The 22,420-nt window shown below is 46.9% G+C and overlaps 2 protein-coding genes and 1 pseudogene across 8 annotated transcripts in view; 2 read left to right on the top strand and 1 right to left on the bottom strand.

The window, feature by feature from the left end:
- The window catches only part of SYAP1 (synapse associated protein 1), a 43,880-nt gene extending 41,542 nt beyond the window's left edge, over positions 1-2,338 (bottom strand). The window contains exon 1 of the mRNA XM_039475412.2: positions 2,020-2,338. Within this exon, the coding sequence (XP_039331346.1) occupies positions 2,020-2,212 (193 nt within the window). The 5' untranslated portion in view covers positions 2,213-2,338. The remainder of the gene's footprint in view (positions 1-2,019) is intronic.
- Positions 2,339-3,463: 1,125 nt separating this feature from the next.
- Positions 3,464-3,827, top strand: LOC120366632 (interferon-induced transmembrane protein 3 pseudogene; annotated as a pseudogene).
- Positions 3,828-9,913: 6,086 nt separating this feature from the next.
- The window catches only part of CTPS2 (CTP synthase 2), a 229,871-nt gene continuing 217,364 nt past the window's right edge, over positions 9,914-22,420 (top strand). For 3 of the 7 annotated variants that reach the window (XM_074391694.1, XM_010336704.2, XM_074391695.1), the window contains exons 1-3: positions 9,917-10,047; positions 10,193-10,270; positions 19,641-19,845. In XM_074391694.1, coding sequence (XP_074247795.1) covers positions 19,680-19,845 — 166 coding nt within the window. In that variant the 5' untranslated portion in view covers positions 9,917-10,047; positions 10,193-10,270; positions 19,641-19,679. Of the gene's footprint in view, positions 10,048-10,192; positions 10,271-10,390; positions 11,111-19,640; positions 19,846-22,420 lie in introns of those variants that run through there. The other 4 variants (XM_010336699.3, XM_074391693.1, XM_003920353.2 and 1 more) reach the window with 4 other exon arrangements.

Below are 22,420 nucleotides of genomic sequence, written 5' to 3'. Positions count from 1 at the left end.
TGTAATCAAGATGATTTGCTTTAATCAAAATGTTGTTACAAACAAGATTTCAGGACATTTAAAAGGTTTCAGCAGAAATCTTCCCTTCACATCTGACTTGGGAGTATTTTACTTGCCTCCTTGATGGCTTTTTGGTATTAAACACCAGGACTCTAAATGTGCTTCAATAACTCAAATAATTATATATAGTTACTCTTTCTAGTGAGATACCCACCTCCATTTTTAAAGTAAAGATAAACATTTTTTAATTAGGAAAATTAAGCGATTCTCCTGCTTCAGCCTCCTGAGTAGTTGGGAATACAGGCGCACGCCCCTACGCCCAGCTAATTTTTGTAGTTTTAGTAGAGATGGAATTTCACCATGCTGTTCTCAATCTCTTGACCTCGTGATCCGCCCGCTTTGGCCTCCCGAAGTTCTGGGATTACAGGCGTGAGCCACCGCACCAGGCTCCCACAGTAAACTTTTAAACATTAGGGACCAGCCTGCCCAACATGGTGAAAACCCATGTCTACTAAAAATACAAAAACAAGGTGGATGTGGTGGTACACTCCTGTAATCTAAGCTACTGGGGAGGCTAAAGTAGGAAGGTCACTTGAACCCGGGAGGCGGAGGCTGCAGTGAGCCAAAATTGCGCCACCGTACTCCAGCCTGGGCTGCAGAGTAAGATCCTGTCTCCAGAAAAACTGTTAGGCCCTTTCCTACTCAAATATGTGTTTGTCTACTCTCAGGTTGCTGTCCTCCCACATCCCCATCTCCACCCCCATCCCTCCACCTCTATCTTTTAGTAGATTCTTCAAACACTTGCTGAATTTAATATCTACCTTTGTTGTAGTTCTCTCACTTGTAGTGCTGGGCTGCTGTAGGGCCCACCTCCTCAAAGATGCTTTTTTTTGCATCTTTGCAAAAGATGTCGCCCAGGCTGGAGTCGCCCAGGCTGGAGTGCAGTGGTGAGATCTCAGCTCACTGCAACCTACGCCTCCTAGGTTCAAGTGATTCTCCTGCCTCAGCTGCATGAGTAGCTGGGATTACAGGTGCCTGCCACCACGCCTGGCTATTTTTTTGTATTTTTAGTAGAGACGGGGTTACACCATGTTGGCCAGGTTGGTCTCGATCTCTTGACCTCGTGATCCACGGGCCTCAGCCTCCCAAAGTGTTGGGATTACAGGCGTGAGCCACCGCGCCCGGCCTCAAAGATAGTTTCTCTGATCACTGAAGCCCACCACAGTCTCTCCAGAAATGAGAATTACTATAGTATATGTTTATATTCTTCACATCTATTATTACCCATCCCCCTACCCCAGTAGACTATAAACTCAGAAAGAGCATGGGCTTTAAAATTAGACAGATGGAAGCTCAAATTCCACTTCTACCACTCACTATCAGTGTAACTTTGGTCCAGTAACTCTGGGCTTGTTCCTCCAACTAACTGGGGGTGTTTAATAGATGAAATGGGGTATTTTTCATAAAACACCTAGTACTGCAACTTGCATATAGCCAGACAGTGGCAGACATATAGCAGACCTTAAGGAAAAAGGTCCCACTGTACCTAAAAAGCAGGTGACCAGGAGGGAGACATTCAGTAACTATAAGTTTACTTCATACAACACGTTCTGACCTAAGGGCAAAAAAGCACTTTTTCAACCAATTCAAGCTCGCCAACGATCCCCGATCTGGGGAGTGTAGGTGTTTCAAGTTCAACAAAAAAGATTCCTTGTCAAACCTGAAGACGTCGGGTCACATTGCTTGACTGCATACCAGATTCCAAAGTCTGCAAACTCTGTAGAGTGACTTGTCACCAAGAACTTCAGGGACAGGACCTGACTGCTAGATGAAGCTCTGTCCTTGTCCAGATCCTCACCAATCTCTCCCGACCCGGAGAGGACTGGCCTACAGCCACATCTTCCGCCCCTGCCTCTCACCCGGCCCCCTTGTCCCTCAGCCAGTCAGGCCCGCGCCCTAGGGGTGTCCCAGAGGAGGAATGCGCCCTACTTCCCACACCCAGAGCCGGGGGAGACTTACTGCCGAAGTCTTTGGCCTGGTGGAGGAGCTCGTGGTCTCCCGCTGGCTGCACCTCCTCCTCCGTGGACTCCGCCACCGTCTCGGATGGCTGCTCGGGTGGAGTGGAGCCCTCAGGCTGCCCTTCTCCCTTGGGCTGCCCACCGCCCGCCGCCGGCTGCTGCAAGCCCAACCAACTGCTCAAGCCCCGGAACATCCCGCCCGCGGGGCCGCCGCCGCAGTCCCGCTCCCCAGACCCCAGTGAGCACTGGAGACCACTAGCTCCACTCTGCACGACTCTCCAGGAGATAGCCGGAAGTCGAAGGGACACCGGAGCCGTCCGCAGCCCCGCCCCTACGACAACTTCGCGGTCGCGGATCGTCACTTCCGTCTAAACGCTCCGCCCCCTGGTTACGTCAATTGTGACAGCTGTTTTTGTGTGCGTGGCGAGGGGACAAAGGGTTTTCCCAGCGTAGCCCCGCCTGGCTTCTTTTCCTCTTGCGCCAGCTTTGTAGGTAACTGACCAAGGCGTGCGGACAGTGTCTTTGTCACAGTCCTAGCCAGTCTCATTTTAAGATTGCCTCTAAGCAGCTTGGCTGGTGACTTAGCCTCGCCTTTTCAGGTCCCGCAGGGCTGGGTTCCCGCGTAATTGAATGTCTTTAGCCTCCTCCTGAGCCAAATTCAAAATTAACCCAAAGCCGCCAAGGCCAACTGACAAGGAATACAGAGGACAGAATAAGGTGTTAAATAACACAATGGGATGCTATCTGCAGAATCTAGACTATGAGAAGCCACAGGACACACAACCTTGTTTCTTCAAATAAATTGCAAGGAAGAGGGGGGTGTGGTGGAGAACCTATAAATTAAAAGAGACTTAAGACATGGACCCCATGGCCACTTACGCATTTTATGAGGACCCTAATTCAGCAAACACATTGAAAAAAATAGTATGACATTTATTATAACAACTGGAAATTTGGACACTGGGTACTTGATAAAATTGAGGAATTGTGAAATTACAAAATTTTAATTGTAGTAAAATACACAAAAATTACCATCTTAATACAAGATTTACCATCTTAATAATTTCTTTTTTTTTTTTTTTTGAGATGGAGATTTGCTCTTGTCACCCAGACTGGAGTGCAATGGCACAATCTTGGGTCACCACAACCTCCGCCTCCCGGGTTCAAGTGATTCTCCTGCATCAGCCTCCCGAGTAGCTGGGATTACAGGCGCCCACCACCCCACCCTGCTAATTTTTGTATTTTTAGTAGAGACGGGTTTCACCATGTTGGCTAGGCTCTAGAACTCCTGACTTCAGGTGATCCACCTGCCTCAGCCTCCCAAAGTGCTGGAATTACAGGCGTGAGCCACCACACATATTGAGATTTTACCAAAGAAATGATGCCATATCTGGCACTGACAACCATCCCAGCAACCCGACCACAGCTGGTCTTCCCCAGATACCATGAACCATGCTGTCCAAACCTTCTTCACTCCCGCCAACAGCGACTGTCCCCCCAACTATGAGATGCTACAACCCTGCTCCCCTGACGTCCAGTGTGATCCACATCCACAGCAAGACCTCTGTGCTTGACCATATTGTCTGGTCCTTGTTCAACACCTTATTCACGAACTCCTGCTGCCTGGGCTTCATAGTGTTCGCTTACTCCATGAAGTCTAGGGACAGGAAGATGGTTGGCGACCTGACCGGGGCCCAGGCCTATGCCTCCACCGACAAGTGCCTGAACATCTGGGCCCTGATTTTGGGCATCATCATAACCATTCTGCTGATCATCATCCCCATACTTATTTTGCAAGTCTGTCAATAGATCAAGAGGAATCATCTAGGCCAGGGGCTCTGCCTGTGACCTGTTTCCCAAGTACTCCCCCTTCCATTCTTTGCCCTGCCTCGGAGCCGAGTCCTGTATCAGCCCTTTATCCTCACACACTTTTCTACAATGGCTTTCAATAAAGTGCATGTGTTCCTGGTGGCGGGGGCGGCGGGGGGGAGGAGAAAGAAATGATGCTATATCTGGGCCATGCACAGTGGCTCAGGTCTATAATCCTAGCACTTTGGAGGCCAGGTTGGTGGATCACCTGAGGTCAGGAGTTCAAGATCAGGCTGACCGACATGGTGAAAGCCCATCTCTACTAAAAAATACAAAAAATTAGCCGGACGTGGTGGCAGATGCCTGTAATCCCAGCTACTCAGGAGGCTAAGGCAGGAGAATTGCTTGAACCCGAGAGGTTGAACTCAAGACGCGGAGGTTGCAGTGAGCCAAGATTGTACTATTGCACTCCAGCCTGGGTGACAAGAACAAAACTCCATGTCAAAAAAAAAAAAAAAGGAAATGATACCATGTCTGGAATTTGCTCCAAATTAATACAGCATGGGGGTGGGGAAGAATGGGTGAGGATATAGATGAAAGAAGCATGGCCATGACTTGAAGCTGGGTAATTAAACATTTGTCTTTTCTGTATTTTTAACTTTTCCCACAATAACATGTAAAACTAACAAAAACCTGGTAATATGAATTACTATCCCTTCAGAGCAGAGAGTTCCTGGACACATTTCCCAAGCACAGTCTCCAGTCATTAGTTGTGGAAGGACATCCGTGATTCCTTGCTCCCCAGCTATTTTGAGAATTAGAGGACAGTTCTGGTGACCTGAGGGAGTACATGAAGAACTGACTACAGCTCTGATTTCCCTGCTGTCCAGTTTTCCAGCCTGACTTACATTTACATTTTATTCAGGTCCAGGATTTTAGATTATCAAGCCTAACCTGTTTTTTCTTTCCCCCAAACAGTTTTATTGAGGTGTAATTCAGATACCTTACAATTCACCTGTTTAAAGTGTCCAATTCAATGGTATATATTTTTGGTATATTACACTATTAATATTTTAAATTGTAGTAAACATATATAACAAAAAATTTGCCATTTTAACCATTTTTTTAAGTGTGCAATTCAGTGGCGTTAATGACATTCTAACCTGTTTTCAGAGTCCAAATATTGATTCAGCTTTGAAGTCAGGAGATGTCTTAGAATCAATGCCTTTCCAGGCTTTATTTAAGTCAATAAGAACCTGAAAGGGGTTGAGACTTTCCAGAATAGGATATTTGCTTCAAGTATGATTGAATAGAGCCTGGAATTTGAGTTAGAAGCCTAGGATGGGGCTTCTAATTCCACCATCTAGCAGGTTAATAAACTTAACTTTTTTTTTTTTTTTTTTTTTTTTGAGAGGGAGTCTCGCTCTGTCTTGTCCAGGCTGGAGTGCAGTGGTACAGTCTTGGCTCACTGCAGCCTCTGCCTCCTGGGTTCAAGCCATTCTCCTGCCTCAGCCTCCCTAGTAGCTGGGGTTACAGGCACCTGCCACTGCACCTTACTAATTTTGTATTTTTAGTAGAGACGGGGTTTCACCATGTTGGCCAGGCCGGTATCAAACTCCTGATCTCAGATGATCCACCCACCTCAGCCTCCCAAAGTGCTGGGATTACAAGCATGAGCCACGATGCCAGGCCTAAATTTGACGTTTTACTCATCCTTTTGCCCTTCAAGTTTTCTCACTTGCAAAAGAAGTATAGTGCTGGTCCTTCCCATAGCAGAGACAGGGCCCAGCCCTGTCAGCCTTACTCTGCTTTATCTTACGGATCACTCAAAATCATGATGAACACTGTGGTCACCAAGGGAAAGACAGTTTTACGACTGTTCTGAAAGTTAGAATTCTTAAAGATTAAGCTGGACACAATGGCTCATGCCTATAATCCCAGCACTTTGGGAGGCTGAGGTTGGAGGATTGCTTGAGTCTAGGAGTCTGAGACTCGCCTGGGCAACATAACGAGACCCTGTCTGTACAGAAAATAAAAAATGAACTGGGTGCAGTGGCTTGCACCTGTGGTCTCAGCTACTCCGGAGGCTGAGCTGGGAGGATTGTGTGAGCCTGGGAGCTGGAGGCTGCAGTGAGCTGTGATCATGCCACTGCACTCCAGCCTGGGTGATAGCGCAAAACCCTGACTCAAAAAAACGAAAAGAAATTGTAGGCCGGGCGCGGTGGCTCAAGCCTGTAATCCCAGCACTTTGGGAGGCCGAGGCGGGTGGATCACAAGGTCAAGAGATCGAGACCATCTTGGTCAACATGGTGAAACCCCGTCTCTACTAAAAATACAAAAAAAAAAATAGCTGGGCATGGTGGCACGTGCCTGTAATCCCAGCTACTCAGGAGGCTGAGGCAGGAGAATTGCCTGAACCCAGGAGGCGGAGGTTGCGGTGAGCCGAGATCGCGCCATTGCATTCCAGCCTGGGTAACAAGAGCAAAACTCTGTCTCAAAAAAAAAAAAAAAAAAAAAAAGAAAGAAATTGTAAAAGAACATAAACAATCAACTTAATGATGGGCTTCATTTTAATTTTTTTTTTTTTTTTTTTGAGACAGAGTTTTGCTCTTGTTACCCAGGCTGGAGTGCAATGGCGCGATCTCGGCTCACCGCAACCTCCGCCTCCTGGGTTCAGGCAATTCTCCTGCCTCAGCCTCCTGAGTAGCTGGGATTACAGGCACGTGCCACCATGCCCAGCTATTTTTTTTTTTGTATTTTTAGTAGAGACGGGGTTTCACCATGTTGACCAAGATGGTCTCGATCTCTTGACCTTGTGATCCACCCGCCTCGGCCTCCCAAAGTGCTGGGATTACAGGCTTGAGCCACCGCGCCCGGCTCATTTTAATTTTTAAAAAATCATCTGGCTGGGCACAGTGGCTCACACCTGTAATCTCAGCACTTTGGGAGGCCAAGGCAGGTGGATCACCTGAGGTCAGGAGTTCGAGACCAGCCTGGCCCCGAGGGTAGAACCCTGTCTCTACTAAAAATACAAAAATTAGATGGGCGTGGTAACGGGTGCCTGTAATCCCAGCTACTCAGGAGGCTGAGGCAGGAGAATCACTTGAACCGGGGAGGTAGAGGTTGCAGTGAGCCAAGATTGTGCCATGTACTCCAGCCTGTGTGACAAGAGGGAGACTCCATCTCAAAAAAAAAAAAAAAAAAAAAATCATCTTGTGCAGATCCAGTAAAATGTTATGCTGGTAGTGGGCCATGAATTGACACTTGTTGAATGAGGACACACCCTTACCCCACACAAATTTGATAACCTTACCCTGTTATCAAATTTGTTTTCTGGCTCATATTTTTTCCATTTGAGATTAATAATGCAGTAGTTACTAAAATGACCCTTTTGTATTTACAGACTATCTTTTATCCGTTAGCCTCATAGATGAATAGAATAAGACAGCTGGATGAAGCCTCACATCCTGCGGTGGAGTCTGGCTGTGCATTGATGTCCTGGCTTCGCTACTCATATTGACTAATGTACCCTTAGTGAAGACATTTCACATCTCTCAACCTCACGTTCCTCATTCTAAAAGGGGGATCATAACAACTGTCCTGGTTGTAAAAAGAAAATGAAAAGTGGAACTATGGAAGGAAAGCTTACATATGTGGCAGTTATTAAGTATTACCACCCATTCCAACCCATTTCACAAACATTCTTTTCCCTAAGCCCTCTGGAAGGCTTGTTATTGCCTCCAGCCTTTTGACAAGGTGGTTCCTTGTCCCTCCCCCGCAGCCCCCAAAGCGCCATGGAGACCTGGATCTCCCCCAAGGATCCCCTGCTGAGTGAATCCTCTGCTTATTTTCCCAGAAGGTGACATCATTGTTCCAAGCTCCTTACTGCTTCCTCCACAACACTGTTCTTTCATCCTTGGTGGGGAGAGATTCCATTGTGTTTATTTTATTTAATTTACTTTTTTGAGATGGAGCCTAGCTCTGTTGCCCAGGCTGGAGTGCAGTGGTGTGACCTCCGCTCACTGCAACCTCTGCCTCCCGGATTCAAGTGATTTTCCTGCCTCAGCCTCCCGAGTAGCTGGGACTACAGACTTGTGCCACCACGCCCAGCTAATTTTTTGTATTTTTAGTAGAGATGGGGTTTCACCGTGTTAGCCAGGATGGTCTCCATCTCCTGAGTTCGTGATCCACCTGCCTCGGCCTCCCAAAGTGCTGGGATTACAGGCGTGAGCCACTGTGCCTGGCCATATTTACTTTTTAAAATTAAGTAATTAATTATTTTTAAAGACAATGTCTCACTCTGCTGTCCAGGCTGGAGTGCGGTGGCAGGATCATAGCTCACTGCAGCCTTGATATCCTGGGCTCAGACAATCTTCCCGCCTCAGCCTCCCCTGGGACGCATGCAAGCACACCTGATAATCTTTGTACATTTTGTAGAGACGGGGTTTTGCCATGTGTGTCCAGGTGAGTCACTAACTGCTGGACTCAAACTATCTGCTCGGCTTCTCAAAGTGCTGGGATTACAGTGGTGTGCCACAGTGCCGGGCCTCCATTGTGTCTTGAAAGACATTGACATTTGTTCTGCAACCCTCTCCCCTTCCTTGTCATAGTCATCTATTAGTTTCAGACTCACTACCCATCCTGCGACCTCAATTTCCTGAAGTTCCTTGACCTCAATTGACTCCTCCACGTCTTGCTATCCTTTGGAGACCCTGGATGTCCAACATACCATTCTTGTGGGCACTAGACCCAAGGCTGATGATGGCCATCTCACTTTTCCATTCTACTGTAGCTGCGGTACCCCAAACTGTCTAGTTTCCTGGAATACCCGTTTGAAGGTCTGGACTCCAGTGGACTCTCCACTGGCAGTTTGCCAGTGCTCTCCTCAGAGGCCCTGGCCTTGGAGCCCTTCTCTCATCTGTCTGCCAGTCCATCAGCTTCCTGCTGGTTTTATTAATAGTTCGTGTCCTCTAGGACTAGAGCTCTGGCCCATCAGTGCAATCCCAGTCTTTCTGTGCCCTCTGCCTCCTCACTCTCTTGTCCTACTCTATGCAAGCAGCATACTTGCGTTTCATCACTAAGAGCTGTATTTCTGCAGATACCTTGCCAGATTATAGCTGGATACCACTACATGATGATGGTTTCTAAACTCCACTAAGTCTTCAGTGACTCTTGTCTAACTTGTCCCTCTAGCATCTCACATCGGTTATGCAAAATTTCCTCCACTTTCCTAAAACCTTCCATCTCGCTTCAGATCCTTCCGTTGTTCATGTTAGCTTCCTTCAGTGGTTTGCTTCTTGCCTTCACCTGAAAAACCGCCTGTATCCATTCCCAGCACCAGACATCCTCCAATACCGTTTTTTTTTGTTTGTTTGTTTTTGAGACAGAGTCTCTAGTGTCACCCAGGCTGGAGTGCAATGGTGCGATCTCAGCTCACTGCAACCTCTGCCTCCTGCGTTCAAGCAATTCTCCCTGCCTCAGCCTCCGTAATACCTGGGATTACAGGCAGGTGCCAACACACCCAGCTAATTTTGCATTTTTAGTAGAGACAGGGGTTTCACCATGTTGGCCAGGCTGGTCTCAAACTCCCGACCTCAGGTGATCCACCCGCCTCGGCCTCCCAAAGTGCTGGGATTATAGGCATGAGCCATCGCATACCGGGCCCAAATACTCTTAAAGGTCACTCTTCTCCATCTCAAAAAAAAAGTCACTCTTTGAAGCCTTAATTGCCTTCCTCCCCTCCCCGCACCCCCGCATCTCTTTGCTGCAGGAGTATAGTTCTAGGGAAACTTACTGCTTCCAACAGACGGGTGGACCAGACTGTGAGCTACCTCCACAAAGGCAGGCATTCTATTTTCTTTTCCTTCTCTCCTGAGTTCTCTTGTAGTTCCTGGAGTGTAGTAGGGGATTCAGAAACGTTTGTGACTAATGAAGTCCTTTGCAAAGGTGAGATCTGGACGGGAGGACACGAGCGAGGGTCTCGGCTTGCCAGGGGGCGGGGGCTCTGCGGGAGGCGTGGAGTTCATTCGCGCACTCGAAGTGCCTTTGCAAAGTGAGCCAACGGAGGGAGGAGCGGTGCCCGGGCGGGCGGGGCGAGGCTTGGGGCCCAGTGCGTCCAGAGAGGAGGGAGACAGGAGCTGCCTGTGCTGGAGGAATCACTTTTTAGGCGCTTGTTTTGGACCATTGCACAAACCCGGGTGCAAACCCCAAGCTCAGCAGCGTGAGTCAGCTGGGCCAGCAGCTGGGCGGAGAGGGGAAGGTGGGCGAGGAGGGCGCTGCGCACCCCGAGGCCCGTGTGGGCGGCGGGAAGATTGCGGGGGCGGTTTTGGACAGCCCTGGCAGCGGCTCCTTCCACAATCCGACAGGTGAGCGCCAGACCAGCTGCCGGTTGGAGCCCGCCGTCCCCGTCGGCCACCCTCCCCGTTGCTACCATCACTGCGCAGGTAACTTCCCTCCTGGGCCTGTTCCAGACCCCCAGGGCCTCGGCCCCCGCCCGGGCCGCCCCGCGTCCCCAGGGCCTCTCCGCCCCGCACCCCCAGCCCCGGGGCATTTGTAGGGCCGGACTCCTTTGTCCCCTCTCAGATGGCGCCCGCTCCCTCCCCAGCGCTGAGTCCAGAGTCCGGCCACCAGCTCCCCGCGTCCGGCATCCCGCGCTCGCCGACCACCGCTGCCGGCTGTGGCGCAGGGGCTGGGGGACTCTGACCTGGGCCCACTGCGGTCGGAACCTGTCCCGCTCATCCCCGGGACGGGTTTTTCCCCTACCCCGCCCGCTCCCGCGCCTGTACCGGGATCCCCACTTCTCCCGGCCTTCGGGAGCCTGGAGAGCCAGAGATGGCGTTGTTGGAAATGAGGGGGGTCGGCGAGGCTGGTGATCAGCGTCGGTAACAGGGCCTTTCTGTCCTCTCCCCGGTCCCAGTGCACCCCTTAACCAACGACCCTCGCATTTTCCCCGTACTAGAGGGTTAGGGCGCAATAGTGCCGAACTACGCTGCTGCTACAAAATAGCTTTTGAGGGGAGCAACATAAAAAAGAATTGTATGTATAGTTTATATACGATAAAATGCCCCGTTTTTAGTGTGCAAATCGATGGGATTTGACAAATTATACCCTCCTGTAACCATTATCCCAGCGTGAACATTGACCATTTCTTTCACCCTGCAAAGCTCTTTGGTACCTCCCTCCAGTTAGTCCTTGCAGCCCCAGGCCCCGCACTCAACCCCCGTTCTGATTGTTATCAAGCTTAATTTTGCCTGTTCTAGAACGTCATAGAACAAGATCATCAGGTAAGTACTCTTTTGTGTCTAATATTATTTTAAAATGGCCATCACTGGGAAGCTGTCTCTAGGTGCTTCCGCTGCTTTTATTTGCCTCTTGGCTGGCCTGGTCTAAGGTGGGAGCCACTGGCCACATGTTGTTATTGAATACTGGAAATGTGGCAAAATCCAAATTGAGATGTGCTCTAGGTATAGGCATCTGATTTCTGAAAGCTCAGTACACAAAAAAGATGTAAAATATCTTATTAATAAATTCTTACATTAATTGTTAAAAATGATAATATTTTTTGGCTATATGGGGTTAAATAACATATATCAACATGAACTTCATTTGATTCTTTTTTTTTTTTTTTTTCTATTGAGAGTCTCGCTCTGTCGCTCACGCTGGTGTGCAGTGGTGAGCTCGGCTCTCCGAAATGTCTGTCTCCCGGATTCAAGCGATTTTCCTGCCTCAGCCTCCGGAGTAGCTGGGCCTATAGGCGTGCACCACTGTGCTCTGCCAATTTTGTATTTTTAGTAGAGACGGGGTTTCTCCATGTTGGTCAGGCTGGTCTCAAGCTCCTGACCTCAGTTGATCCCACCTGCCTCGGCCTCCCAAATTGTTGGGTTTACAGGCATGAGCCATCGTGCCGGGCCTTCATTTGATTCTTTTTACTTTTTAAAATATGGCTACTAGAAACTTAAAATGACATACCTGACTGTGTAATATTTTTTATTAGATAGTGGAGACAGCACAGCTCGACACTGTGCTATCCTACAAACACTTGGTTCTGTTCACTGCATGTAAGAATAAATGAAAAACTTGCCTTGACACCAGAAACCATCCCCAATGGAGGAAGTGATCTAAAACAGGGCCAGTTTTTCCCTGCACCTTTGAAACGTTGTTAAACTTATTTGTTTGCTTAAAAGAAGTAGAAATAATTAGGTGTTTCCTTGGTATTAAGTTGCATTTTAAAAAACGGTTTCTAAAAAATCCGATATGCTTTAAAAAGGCGTATGGTGTTTTTGAAAATACAAAGAATGAGTAATTGCTTATGTCAGAGAGGAAAGAACGAATGTTTCTTTATGCATCATAAGGGTCACGGCTGACAGCCTTAAACAAGAGACAAATTAACAAGAGAGAAATGTAACAATTTATTGAATCATAGGTTTATGTGGCATAGGAGCCTTCAGAAATGAGAATCCCTGGCTGGGTATGGTGCCTCACGCCTGTAATCCCAGCATTTTCAGAGGCCTAGGCGGGCAGATCTTGAGTTCAGGAGATCGAAACCATCCTGGCTAACATAGTGAAGCCCTGTCTCCACCAAAAAAAAAAAAAAATTTATATATATATATATACGTATATATATACGTATATATATATACGTATATATGTATATATATTTATATGTATATATATATGTATATATATATATATATATATATGCACACATAGCTGGGCATGGTGGCATGTGCCTGTAGTCTCAGCTACTTGGGAGGCTGAGGCGGGAGAATCGCCTGAATCCAGGAGGCGAAGGTTGCAATGAGCTGAGATTGTGTCACTGCACTCCAGCCTGGGCAACAGAGTGAGACTCTGTCTGGAAAAAAAAAAAAGGAAATGAAAACCCCTTAAAGATGTAAGGGAGGCTGGGCGTGGTGGCTCAAGCCTGTAATCCCAGCACTTTGGGAGGCTGAGGCGGGTGGATCACGAGGTCAAGAGATCGAGACCATCCTGGTCAACATGGTGAAACCCCGTCTCTACTAAAAATACAAAAAATTAGCTGGGCATAGTGGCGCATGCCTGTAGTCCCAGCTATTCAGGAGGCTGAGGCAGGAGAATTGCCTGAACCCAGGAGGCAGAGGTTGCAGTGAGCCAAGATCGTGCCATTGCACTCCAGCCTGGGTAACAAGAGCGAAACTCCGTCTCAAAAAAAAAAAAAAAAGAAAAAGGCCGGGCACGGTGGCTCAAGCCTGTAATCCCAGCATTTTGGGAGGCCGAGGCGGGTGGATCACGAGGTCGAGAGATCGAGACCATCCTGGTCAACATGGTGAAACCCCGTCTCTACTAAAAATACAAAAAATTAGCTGGGCATGGTGGCGCGTGCCTGTAATCCCAGATACTCAGGAGGCTGAGGCAGGAGAATTGCCTGAACCCAGGAGGCGGAGGTTGCGGTGAGCCGAGATCGCGCCATTGCACTCCAGCCTGGGTAACAAGAACGAAACTCCGTCTCAAAAAAAAAAAAAAAAAAGATGCAAGGGAAATGATCTGATTTTTTGTGCTTGGAGTCCATGAAGCAGGGACAGATGAGCTGATGGAAATAGACTGAATGGGGAAACCCAGCAAGGCCTGTTCAGATTCTTCTTGACCTCTATGTTGTAGCATTTCTTCCTACCCAGTATGGAGTAGGACCTCTTTAGAATGAGGTCTTAATTTGTTTTTTCCTTTTCTTTCTTTTTTTTTTTTTGAGATGAAGTCTCGCTCCCATTGCCCAGGCGGGAGTGCAGTGTCGTGATCTCTGCTCACTGCAATCTACACCTCCTGGGTTCAAGCCTCCCTAATAGCTGGGATTACAGGTGTGCACCACCATGCCCAGCTAATTTTTGTATTTTTAGTAGAGATGGGGTTTCACCATGTTGGCCAGGCTGGTCTTGAACTCCTGACCTCAGGTGATCCACCTGCCTTGGCCTCCCGAAGTGCTAGGATTACAGGTGTGAGCCAACTCGCTTAGCCAAGGGTCTTAATTTCTTCATGGCCAGCTGTTGTATAGAAAGGTGGTTAAGAGGAAGGTTAGAGTCATATTTTTTGGCTTTATGGCTAGCTTTGGGGAGAAAGGGGTTCTAGTTTCTATGACTTGCCTTGGGGGAGTATGAGGGGTGAGAGACAGGAGGCCAGGAGAGGGTCAGAGAGAAACTTTGCTTCTGAGGTCTTCATTTCAGGTTTTTGTTTTCTGAGTCCCAACACATACAACCGAATCACCTAAATATATTAAGACATAGGCCGGGTGCAGTGGCTCACGCCTATAATCCCAGCACTTTGGGAGGCCTCAAGACCAGCCTGGCCAACATGGTAATACCCTGTCTCTACTAAAAATAAAAAAATTAGTCGGGTGTGGTGGCACGTGTCTGTAGTCCCAGCTACTCGGGAGGCTGAGGTAGGAGAATCACTTGAACCCGGGAGGTGGAGGTTGCAGTGAGATGAGATTGTGCCACTGCACCTAGCCTGGGTGACAGAGTGAGACTCTGTCTCAAAAAAAAAAAAAAAAAAAAAAAAAGGGGCTGGGCACAGTGGCTGACGCCTGTAATCCCAGCACTTTGGGAGGCCAAGGCAGGTGGATCATGAGGTCAAGAGATCAAGACCATCCTGGTCAACATGGTGAATGAAACCCCGTCTCTACTAAAAATACAAAAAGTTAGCTGGGCATGGTGGCGGGTGCCTGTAATCCCAGCTACTCAGGCAGGAGAATTGCCTGAACCCAGGAGGTAGAGGTTGTGGTGAGCCGAGATTGTGCCATTGCACTCCAGCCTGGGTAACAAGAGCGAAACTCCGTCTCAAAAAAAGAGGCTGGGCGCAGTGGCTCACGCTTGTAATCCCAGCACTTTGGGAGGCTGAGGCGGGTGGATTACAAGGTCAGGAGTTCAAGACCAGCCTGACTAACATGGTGAAACCTCATCTCTACTAAAAATATAAAAATTAGCTGGGTGTGGTGTAGTCCCAGCTACTCTGTAGTCCCAGCTGCTCTGGAGGCTGAGGCAGGAGAATTGCTTGAACCTGGGAGGCAGAGGTTACAGTGAGCCAAGATCGTGCTACTGCACTCCAGCCTGGGTGACAGAGCAAGACTCCATCTCAAAAAAAAAAAAAAAAAAATTACAAAAACCAAAACATAACATGGTATATTTTTGACCAAATTAAGATGGAAATCTTAATGGTGGCAATTAAAATTTAGATCCTAGCTTAAAAACACATAGTGGATAATAGATTCAATTTTATAGTCTGCTCTTTCTATTTCAGGTAACATAAGGATTTTTTCTTTCTCTCTCTTTCTTTCAATTTTATATTCTGTTCTTTTACTGGTAACATAAGGATTTTCTATCTTCCTCCCTCCCTCCCTGTCTCCCTCCCTCCCTCCCTCCGTCCGTCCCACCCTCCCTCCCTCCCTTCCTTCCTTCCTTCCTTCCTTCCTTCCTTCCTTCCTTCCTTCCTTCCTGTGTTTGCTTTGTTGCCCAGGCTGGAGTGCATTGGCACAATCTCGGCTCACTGCAACCTCTACCTCCCAGGTTCAAGCAATTCTTGTACCTCAGCCTCCTGAGTAGCTGGGATTACAGGCGCCTGCCACCACAGCTGGCTGATTTTTTGTATTTTAGTAGAGACGGGGTTTCCCCATGTTGCCCAGGCTGGTCTCAAACTCCTGACCTCAGGCAATCCACCCACCTCAGCCTCCCAAAGTGCTGGGGTTACAGGAGTGAGCCACCGCCCCCAGCCACATAAGCATTTTTTTTTTTTTTTGAGACGGAGTTTCGCTCTTGTTACCCAGGCTGGAGTGCAATGGCGCGATCTCCGCTCACCGCAACCTCCGCCTCCTGGGTTCAAGCAACTCTCCTGCCTCAGCCTCCTGAGTAAGTGGGATTACAGGCACGTGCAACCATGCCCAGCTAATTTTTGTATTTTTAGTAGAGATGGGGTTTCACCATGTTGACCAGGATGGTCTTGATCTCTTGACCTTGTGATCCACCCGTCTCGGCCTCCCAAAGTGCTGGGATTACAGGCATGAGCCACCGCGCCAGGCCTGCATTTTTTTATATGAAAAGTCCTTAGGCATAATATGACTTTGCACGAATGTATGCCAGTTTTGTTCGCCATACCTCTATGGCATTTTTCCATTTCACTAACTTTTATGAAGAGAGAGTCACTTGAACAGTATGACAGTGCCAGAATAAGGTATAATTAAATCACAGTTTATTTGTCCCTTAATCCTGCAGGAAAAGTGAAGTCCAGTGGTACATAGACCTTGTCTTTTTGTTTATCTCCATATTCCCAGGACTTGGGAATATGTCAAGCATGTAATAGATGTTCAAATAAACATTATATATAACATATGTATATACTTTATTTATTTATTGAGATGGAGTCTCGCTCTGTTGCCCAGCCTGGAGTGCAATGGCACCATCTCGGCTCAGTGCAACCTACTCCTCTTGGGTTCAGGCAATTCTCCTGCATCAGCCTGCCTAGTAACTGGGATTACAGGCGTGCACCACCACGCCCAGCTTATTTTTGTATTTTTAATAGCGACAGGGTTTCACCATGTTGGCCAGGCTGGTCTCGAACTCCTGACCTCATGATTCACCCGCCTCAGCCTCCAAAGTGCTGGGATTACAGGCATGAGCCACCGTGCCTGGCTTACTTTATTTCTTATAAAGGGTTACAGCCTGCAAAGTGGCCATCCCACAGGCCGGGAAGTACACTTTTTAAAAATTAGAGACAGGGTCTCGCTGTGTTGCCTAGGCTGTTCTCAAACTCCTGGCCTCAAGTTACCCTCCTACCTTGGCCTCCCAAAACCAGAGGCAGGCACTTCAAAGGAGGTGGGTTCAGCTTTATGCTGAATGGGTTGGCTAAACATACATATTCAACAAGTTATAGGAGGAGCTATAAATATTCATGAAGGCAGTCCTGACTCATGTGTATTGAATAAACATGCAAATCGCATATGACCCATGTTCACTTTGGGTGGAGACTTAACATTTAAATGAATTTCAGTTAAGCCCTATACATCAAAAGATCTTTTCAGGACATGAAGGCACACAAATATGCAGCCTCTGTGAATTGGCCAGAACCAGTCCATGGTTGGTGGTCTTCTTATCAAGAGAAAGTTTCTGAAATCAGTCTCTTGTCCAATTAAAGCTGTAGTTATGACTGGTTTAACAGGATTCAGTCAGTCAGCATCTGTGAGCTAGATGAGTTGTAATTGTTTTCATATCGCTTGTTCAAAAACATTTTTTATTTTTTTGAGACATAGTCTAGCTCTGTCACCCAGGCTGGAGTACAGTGAGCCACTGTGCCTGGCAAGAGTGTTTTTAGAGCAATTTTAGGTTCACAGCAAAACAAAGCGGAAAGTACAGAGTTTTCATCCACCCTCTCCCTCACCGCTAAGCCCAGCCTCCCTGACTATTAACATCCTGCACCTGCAGAGTGGTACCTTTATTATAATCAGTGAACCTACAGTGATGCATCATTTTTGCCTAAAGTTCGTAGTTTATTTACTTCAGGGTTCCCGCTTCTTGTTATCCATTCTGTGGGTTTGGATAAATGTGTAATGACATGTATCCATCATTACAGTATCATACAGAATAGTTTGACTGCCCTAAAATTCACTTGTATTCTGCCTATTCATCCCTCTCTCCCTTCTACCCACTGACAATCACTGATCTTTTTACTGTCTGTAGTTTTGCCTTTTCCGAAATGTCATATAGTTGAAGTCATACAGTATGTAGCTTTTTCAGATTGGCGTCTTTCACTTGGTAATATGCACTTGAGATTCCTCCATGTTTCTTCATGGCTTAGTAGCCCATTTGTTTTTAGCACCAAATAATATTCCTAGGGATTGGCAGTTTTTCCTCCCCGCTTTACAGCTGAAGGAATAGGCACAGAAAGGATAAAGAACTTGCCCAGGGCCGGGTGTGGTGGCTCATGCCTGTGATCCCAGCACTTTGGGAGGCTGAGGTGGATGATCACTTGAGACCAGGAGTTTGAGACCAGCCTAGCCAACATGGTGAAACTCTGTCTCTACTAAAAATACAAAAATTAGCCCAGCATGGTGGCACATACCTGTAATCCCAGCTACGTGGGAGGCTGAGGCATGAGAATCCCTTGAACCGTGGAGGTGGAGGTTGCAGTGAGCCGAGATTGTGCCATTGCACTCCAGCCTGGGCAACAGAGTGAGACCCTGTCTAAAAAAAAAAAACTTGCCAAGATGCAGTTTGTACAGATCAGTCTGAGACCAGAGTCTGAGCTCTTAGACATTTTAGCATGCCTGTGAATCCTAGAGAAATTTGGCTTCTCATGATGAAGTTTGTTGCATGACAGAGTTGAGGTCTTTGGAAACCCAGGGCAACAGACCTAGGCACTTTGCTTGCAGAAGGTATCCACAGCTTTCTGTATAGTGACAACAAGAAAAAGCCTAGAAGATAAGACTGTTTCAAAAAGTTCAAGCATTTAGTTTAGAGAGAAGAATGCTGTGTGCTTTTGACATTTTGGTGGGACGAAGCATGGTGGCTCACTTTTGTAAACATAGTATCATAGGAGGCCAAGGCAAGGGGATTGCTTGAGCCCAGGAATTTGAGACCAGCCAGGGCACCATAGTAAGACTCAGTGTTTACAAAAAAAATTTCTTTCTTTTTTTTTTTTTTTTTTTGAGACGGAGTTTCACTCTTGTTACCCAGGCTGGAGTGCAATGGTGCAATCTCGGCTCACCGCAACCTCCGCCTCCTGGGCTCAGGCAATTCTCCTACCTCAGCCTCCTAAGTAGCTGGGATTACAGGCACGCGCCACCACGCCCAGCTAGTTTTTTTGTATTTTTAGTAGAGACGGGGTTTCACATGTTGACCAGGATGGTCTCGATCTCTCGACCTCATGATCCACCCGCCTCGGCCTCCCAAAGTGCTGGGATTACAGGCTTGAGCCACCGCGCCCGGCCTTTTTTTTTTTTTTTTTTTTGAGACGGAGTTTCACTCTTGTTACCCAGGCTGGAGTGCAATGGTGCAATCTCGGCTCACCGCAACCTCCACCTCCTGGGTTCAGGCAATTCTCCTGCCTCAGCCTCCTGAATAGCTGGGACTACAGGCATGCGCCACTATGCCCAGCTAATTTTTTGTATTTTTACTAGAGATGGGGTTTCACCATGTTGACCAGGATGGTCTTGATCTCTTGACCTCGTGATCCACCCGCCTCGGCCTCCCAAAGTGCTGGGATTACAGGCGTGAGCCACCGCACCCGGCGTCCAAAAAAAAATTTAAGAATTATCTGGGAGAGGTGGCACGTGCCTGTAGTCCCAGCTCTTGGGAGCCTGAGGCAAGAGGATTGCTGGAGCCCAGAAGTTCAAGGTTGCAGGGAGCTATGAACATGTCACTGTACTCCAGCCTGGGTGACATAGCGAGACACTGTCACTTAAAAAAAAAATTCTATGCTGGGCGCGGTGGCTCATGCCTGTTATCCCAGCACTTTAGGAGGCTGAGGCACGTAGATCACTTGAACTCTGGTGAGACCATCTTGGGCAATATGGTAAAACTCCGTCTCTATTAAAAAATACAAAAATTAACAAGTCGTAGTGGTGCTCACCTATAGTCCCAGTTACTAGGATGCTGAAGTGGGAGGATCGCTTGAACCCAGGGGACAGTGGTTACAGTGAACCATGATTGATTGTACCACTGCACTTCAGCCTTGGTGACAGAGTGAGACCGTGTTTCCAAAAAAAAAAAAAAAAAAAAAAATCTGGTTGAATGCACTGTCTGCTTTACCAGTTTGAGAAAATATTTCTCATTCCTTATCCATAATTTTGTTGCCTTTCAGATTCTATCTGGGTGCTGACATCCAGCCACTTCTCTGACAATGAAGTACATCCTGGTCACCGGTGGGGTCATCTCGGGCATTGGTAAAGGGATCATCGCCAGCAGCATTGGGACGATTCTAAAATCATGTGGACTCCGAGTTACTGCCATCAAAATCGACCCCTATATTAACATCGATGCGGGCACTTTTTCACCTTATGAACATGGTATGAAAGAGAACCACTTTCCCCTTATAGCACTAGGCTCAACTGCATTCTTTCTTCCATTTTGGGTAATTTCCTTTAGGATGTAGTTCCAGATTTAGAGTGACTAGATCGCATGCTATGAATATGTGAATTTTCTCATGGTAATTGACACATTGTTCATACCTCTGATGACATTCCAAATTAATCAACCCTTTTGGAGACATTGTACCTTTTGCAATATGGATTCTGTTTCATTTTATCATAAGGGTAGTAGTATGTTTCTCTTAACGTTTCCCACTGCCTGGAGTAACTATTATTAATGGTGACATTTTGATGTATGAGTATATTCTATTTATTTTTTAAATGGCATTAGCCTTTACATGGTATTAAAAAAACTTTTTATATGCAAGCAAAAAGTGCATAAATCATGAGTGTACAGTTGGATGCATTTTCATTAAATGAACACACTGTGTAACCAGCCCCGATCAAGAAACAGAAATGTTTGTGGCCCCTGTTGCTATCCTATCCTCTTGTTTTTTTTTTTTTTTTTTTTTGAGACGGAGTTTCACTCTTGTTGCCCAGGCTGGAGTGCAATGGCGTGACCTCGACTCACCACAACCTCTGCCTCCTGGATTCAAGCAATTCTGCCTCAGCCTCTCGAGTAGCTGGGACTACAGGCATGCGCCACCATGCCCAGCTAATTTTTTTTTATTTTCAGTAGAGATGGGGTTTCACCATGTTGACCAGGATGGTCTCGATCTCTTGACCTCGTGATCCATCCACCTCGGCCTCCCAAAGTGCTGGGATTATAGGCGTGAGCCACCGCGCCCAGCCTGTTTTTGTTTGTTGAGACAGAGTCTCACTCTGTTGCCCAGTTTGGAGTACAGTGGCCAAGATCTTGGCTCAATGCAACCTCCACCTCCTGGGCTCAAGTGATCCTCCTGCTTCAGCCCCCTGGGTAGCTGGGATTTACAGGGGCACATCACCATGCCTAGCTAATTTTTGTATTTTTTGTAGAGCTCGGATTTTGCCATGTTACCCAGGCTGGTCTCGACCTCCTGGACTCAAGCAATCCTCCTACCTCCCAAAGTGGTGGGATTACAGGCATGAGCCACTGCACCCAGCCTTGAATATTTTGTTTTAAACTAAATAGAGGGTATCTTATTGTTTTAATTTAGACTTCTTTTATTTTGATTTTGTTTGCGAATGACTTATTCAAGCCTGTGGTGGATTGTGTTTTTGCTTCAAAATGTCACCCACCATCCCTCTGTGTAGTACATTTCCCTGCCCTTTGACCTTGGAGTTTGGCCACGTAGGATAGTTAACTTATCCTGGTTTGTTTGGAACATTCCTGATTTTAAAACAGAAAGTCCTGTGTCCTGGGACCCCTCTTAGTCCTGGGCAAACCAAGGAGGTTGGTCATGCTATTTGACCACGTGATTTGTTTTGTCCTATGGGATGGTAGGGAATAATAACATACGCTTGTTGAAGCAGAAATGTCAAATGCATCTACGTGGTTTGGCTCAGTCTGTCTTGTGCTTCTGCCCTCTGCTGTGAGAACAGCCTGTTTTTCAGAGAATTCTCATTCAGTCTTGGTCCTGGAATGAGAAGACACAAAGAATAGACTCACAGTGACTCATAGCCCCTATGGGAGCTCTCCAACAGGAAGAAATAAATGTTTTGCAATTTGCAGAGATTTTGAGGTTGTTTGTCGTGTGGCTTCATTAACTAATGTCATATGTTACACCAAAGTTTCTTTGGATTTCTTTAATGATCGTTATTATTTTTTTGAGATGGAGTCTCACTCTGTTGCCCAGGCTGGAGTGCAGTGGGGCGACCTTGGCTCACTGCAACCTCCACCTCCAGGTTCATGTGATTCTCCTGCCTCAGCCTCCTGAGTAGCTGGGATTACAGGCGCCCGCCACCACGCCAAGCTAATTTTTTGTATTTTTAGTAGAGATGAGGTTTCACCATGTTGGCCAGGATGGTCCTGAACTCCTGACCTCAGGTGGTTCGCCCGCCTTGGCCTCCTAAAGTGCTGGTATTTCAGACGTGAGCCACCATATCCGGCCTATGATTTTTAAGAATAGTTTATGAAAAGTATATTAATTAATATTTATCACACCTATATATTGCTTGAAAATTTGTCTTAATTTTACCTCTGTTAGTTGCCGATAAGTTTCAATTTACCGTTTATGTGATTAAATGTTATTAGCTGTTTCTTTTATGGCTTCTGCCTTCGATGTCACCTTTAAGCTTCTCCACCCCAGGAATATTTAAATACTCACATATATTTTCTTCTAGCACTTGCTAACACATCTGGAATTTAATTTGGTATGAGGTAAGCATGTAATATAATTTTTTTTCTGATTAGCCGACTATTCCTAATGTGTTGAAGATTTCATCCTTTCTCCACTGACTTGAAATACCACCTTTTAGCTAGGCATGGTGGTGTGTGCCTGTAGTCCCAGTTACTTGGGAGGCTCAGGTGGGGTGATTGCTTGAGCTCAGGAGTTTGAGATCAGCCTGGGCAACACAGTGAGACCCTGTCTCTAATAAATAAATAAATAAAATAAGGAAATACTACCTTTTATCA

The sequence above is a fragment of the Saimiri boliviensis genome, chromosome X (assembly GCF_048565385.1).
Source record: "Saimiri boliviensis isolate mSaiBol1 chromosome X, mSaiBol1.pri, whole genome shotgun sequence".
Classification (NCBI taxonomy): domain Eukaryota; kingdom Metazoa; phylum Chordata; class Mammalia; order Primates; family Cebidae; genus Saimiri; species Saimiri boliviensis.
The sequence above is the reverse complement of the archived record's forward strand: the minus strand, read 5'-3'. Positions and strand labels throughout refer to the sequence as shown.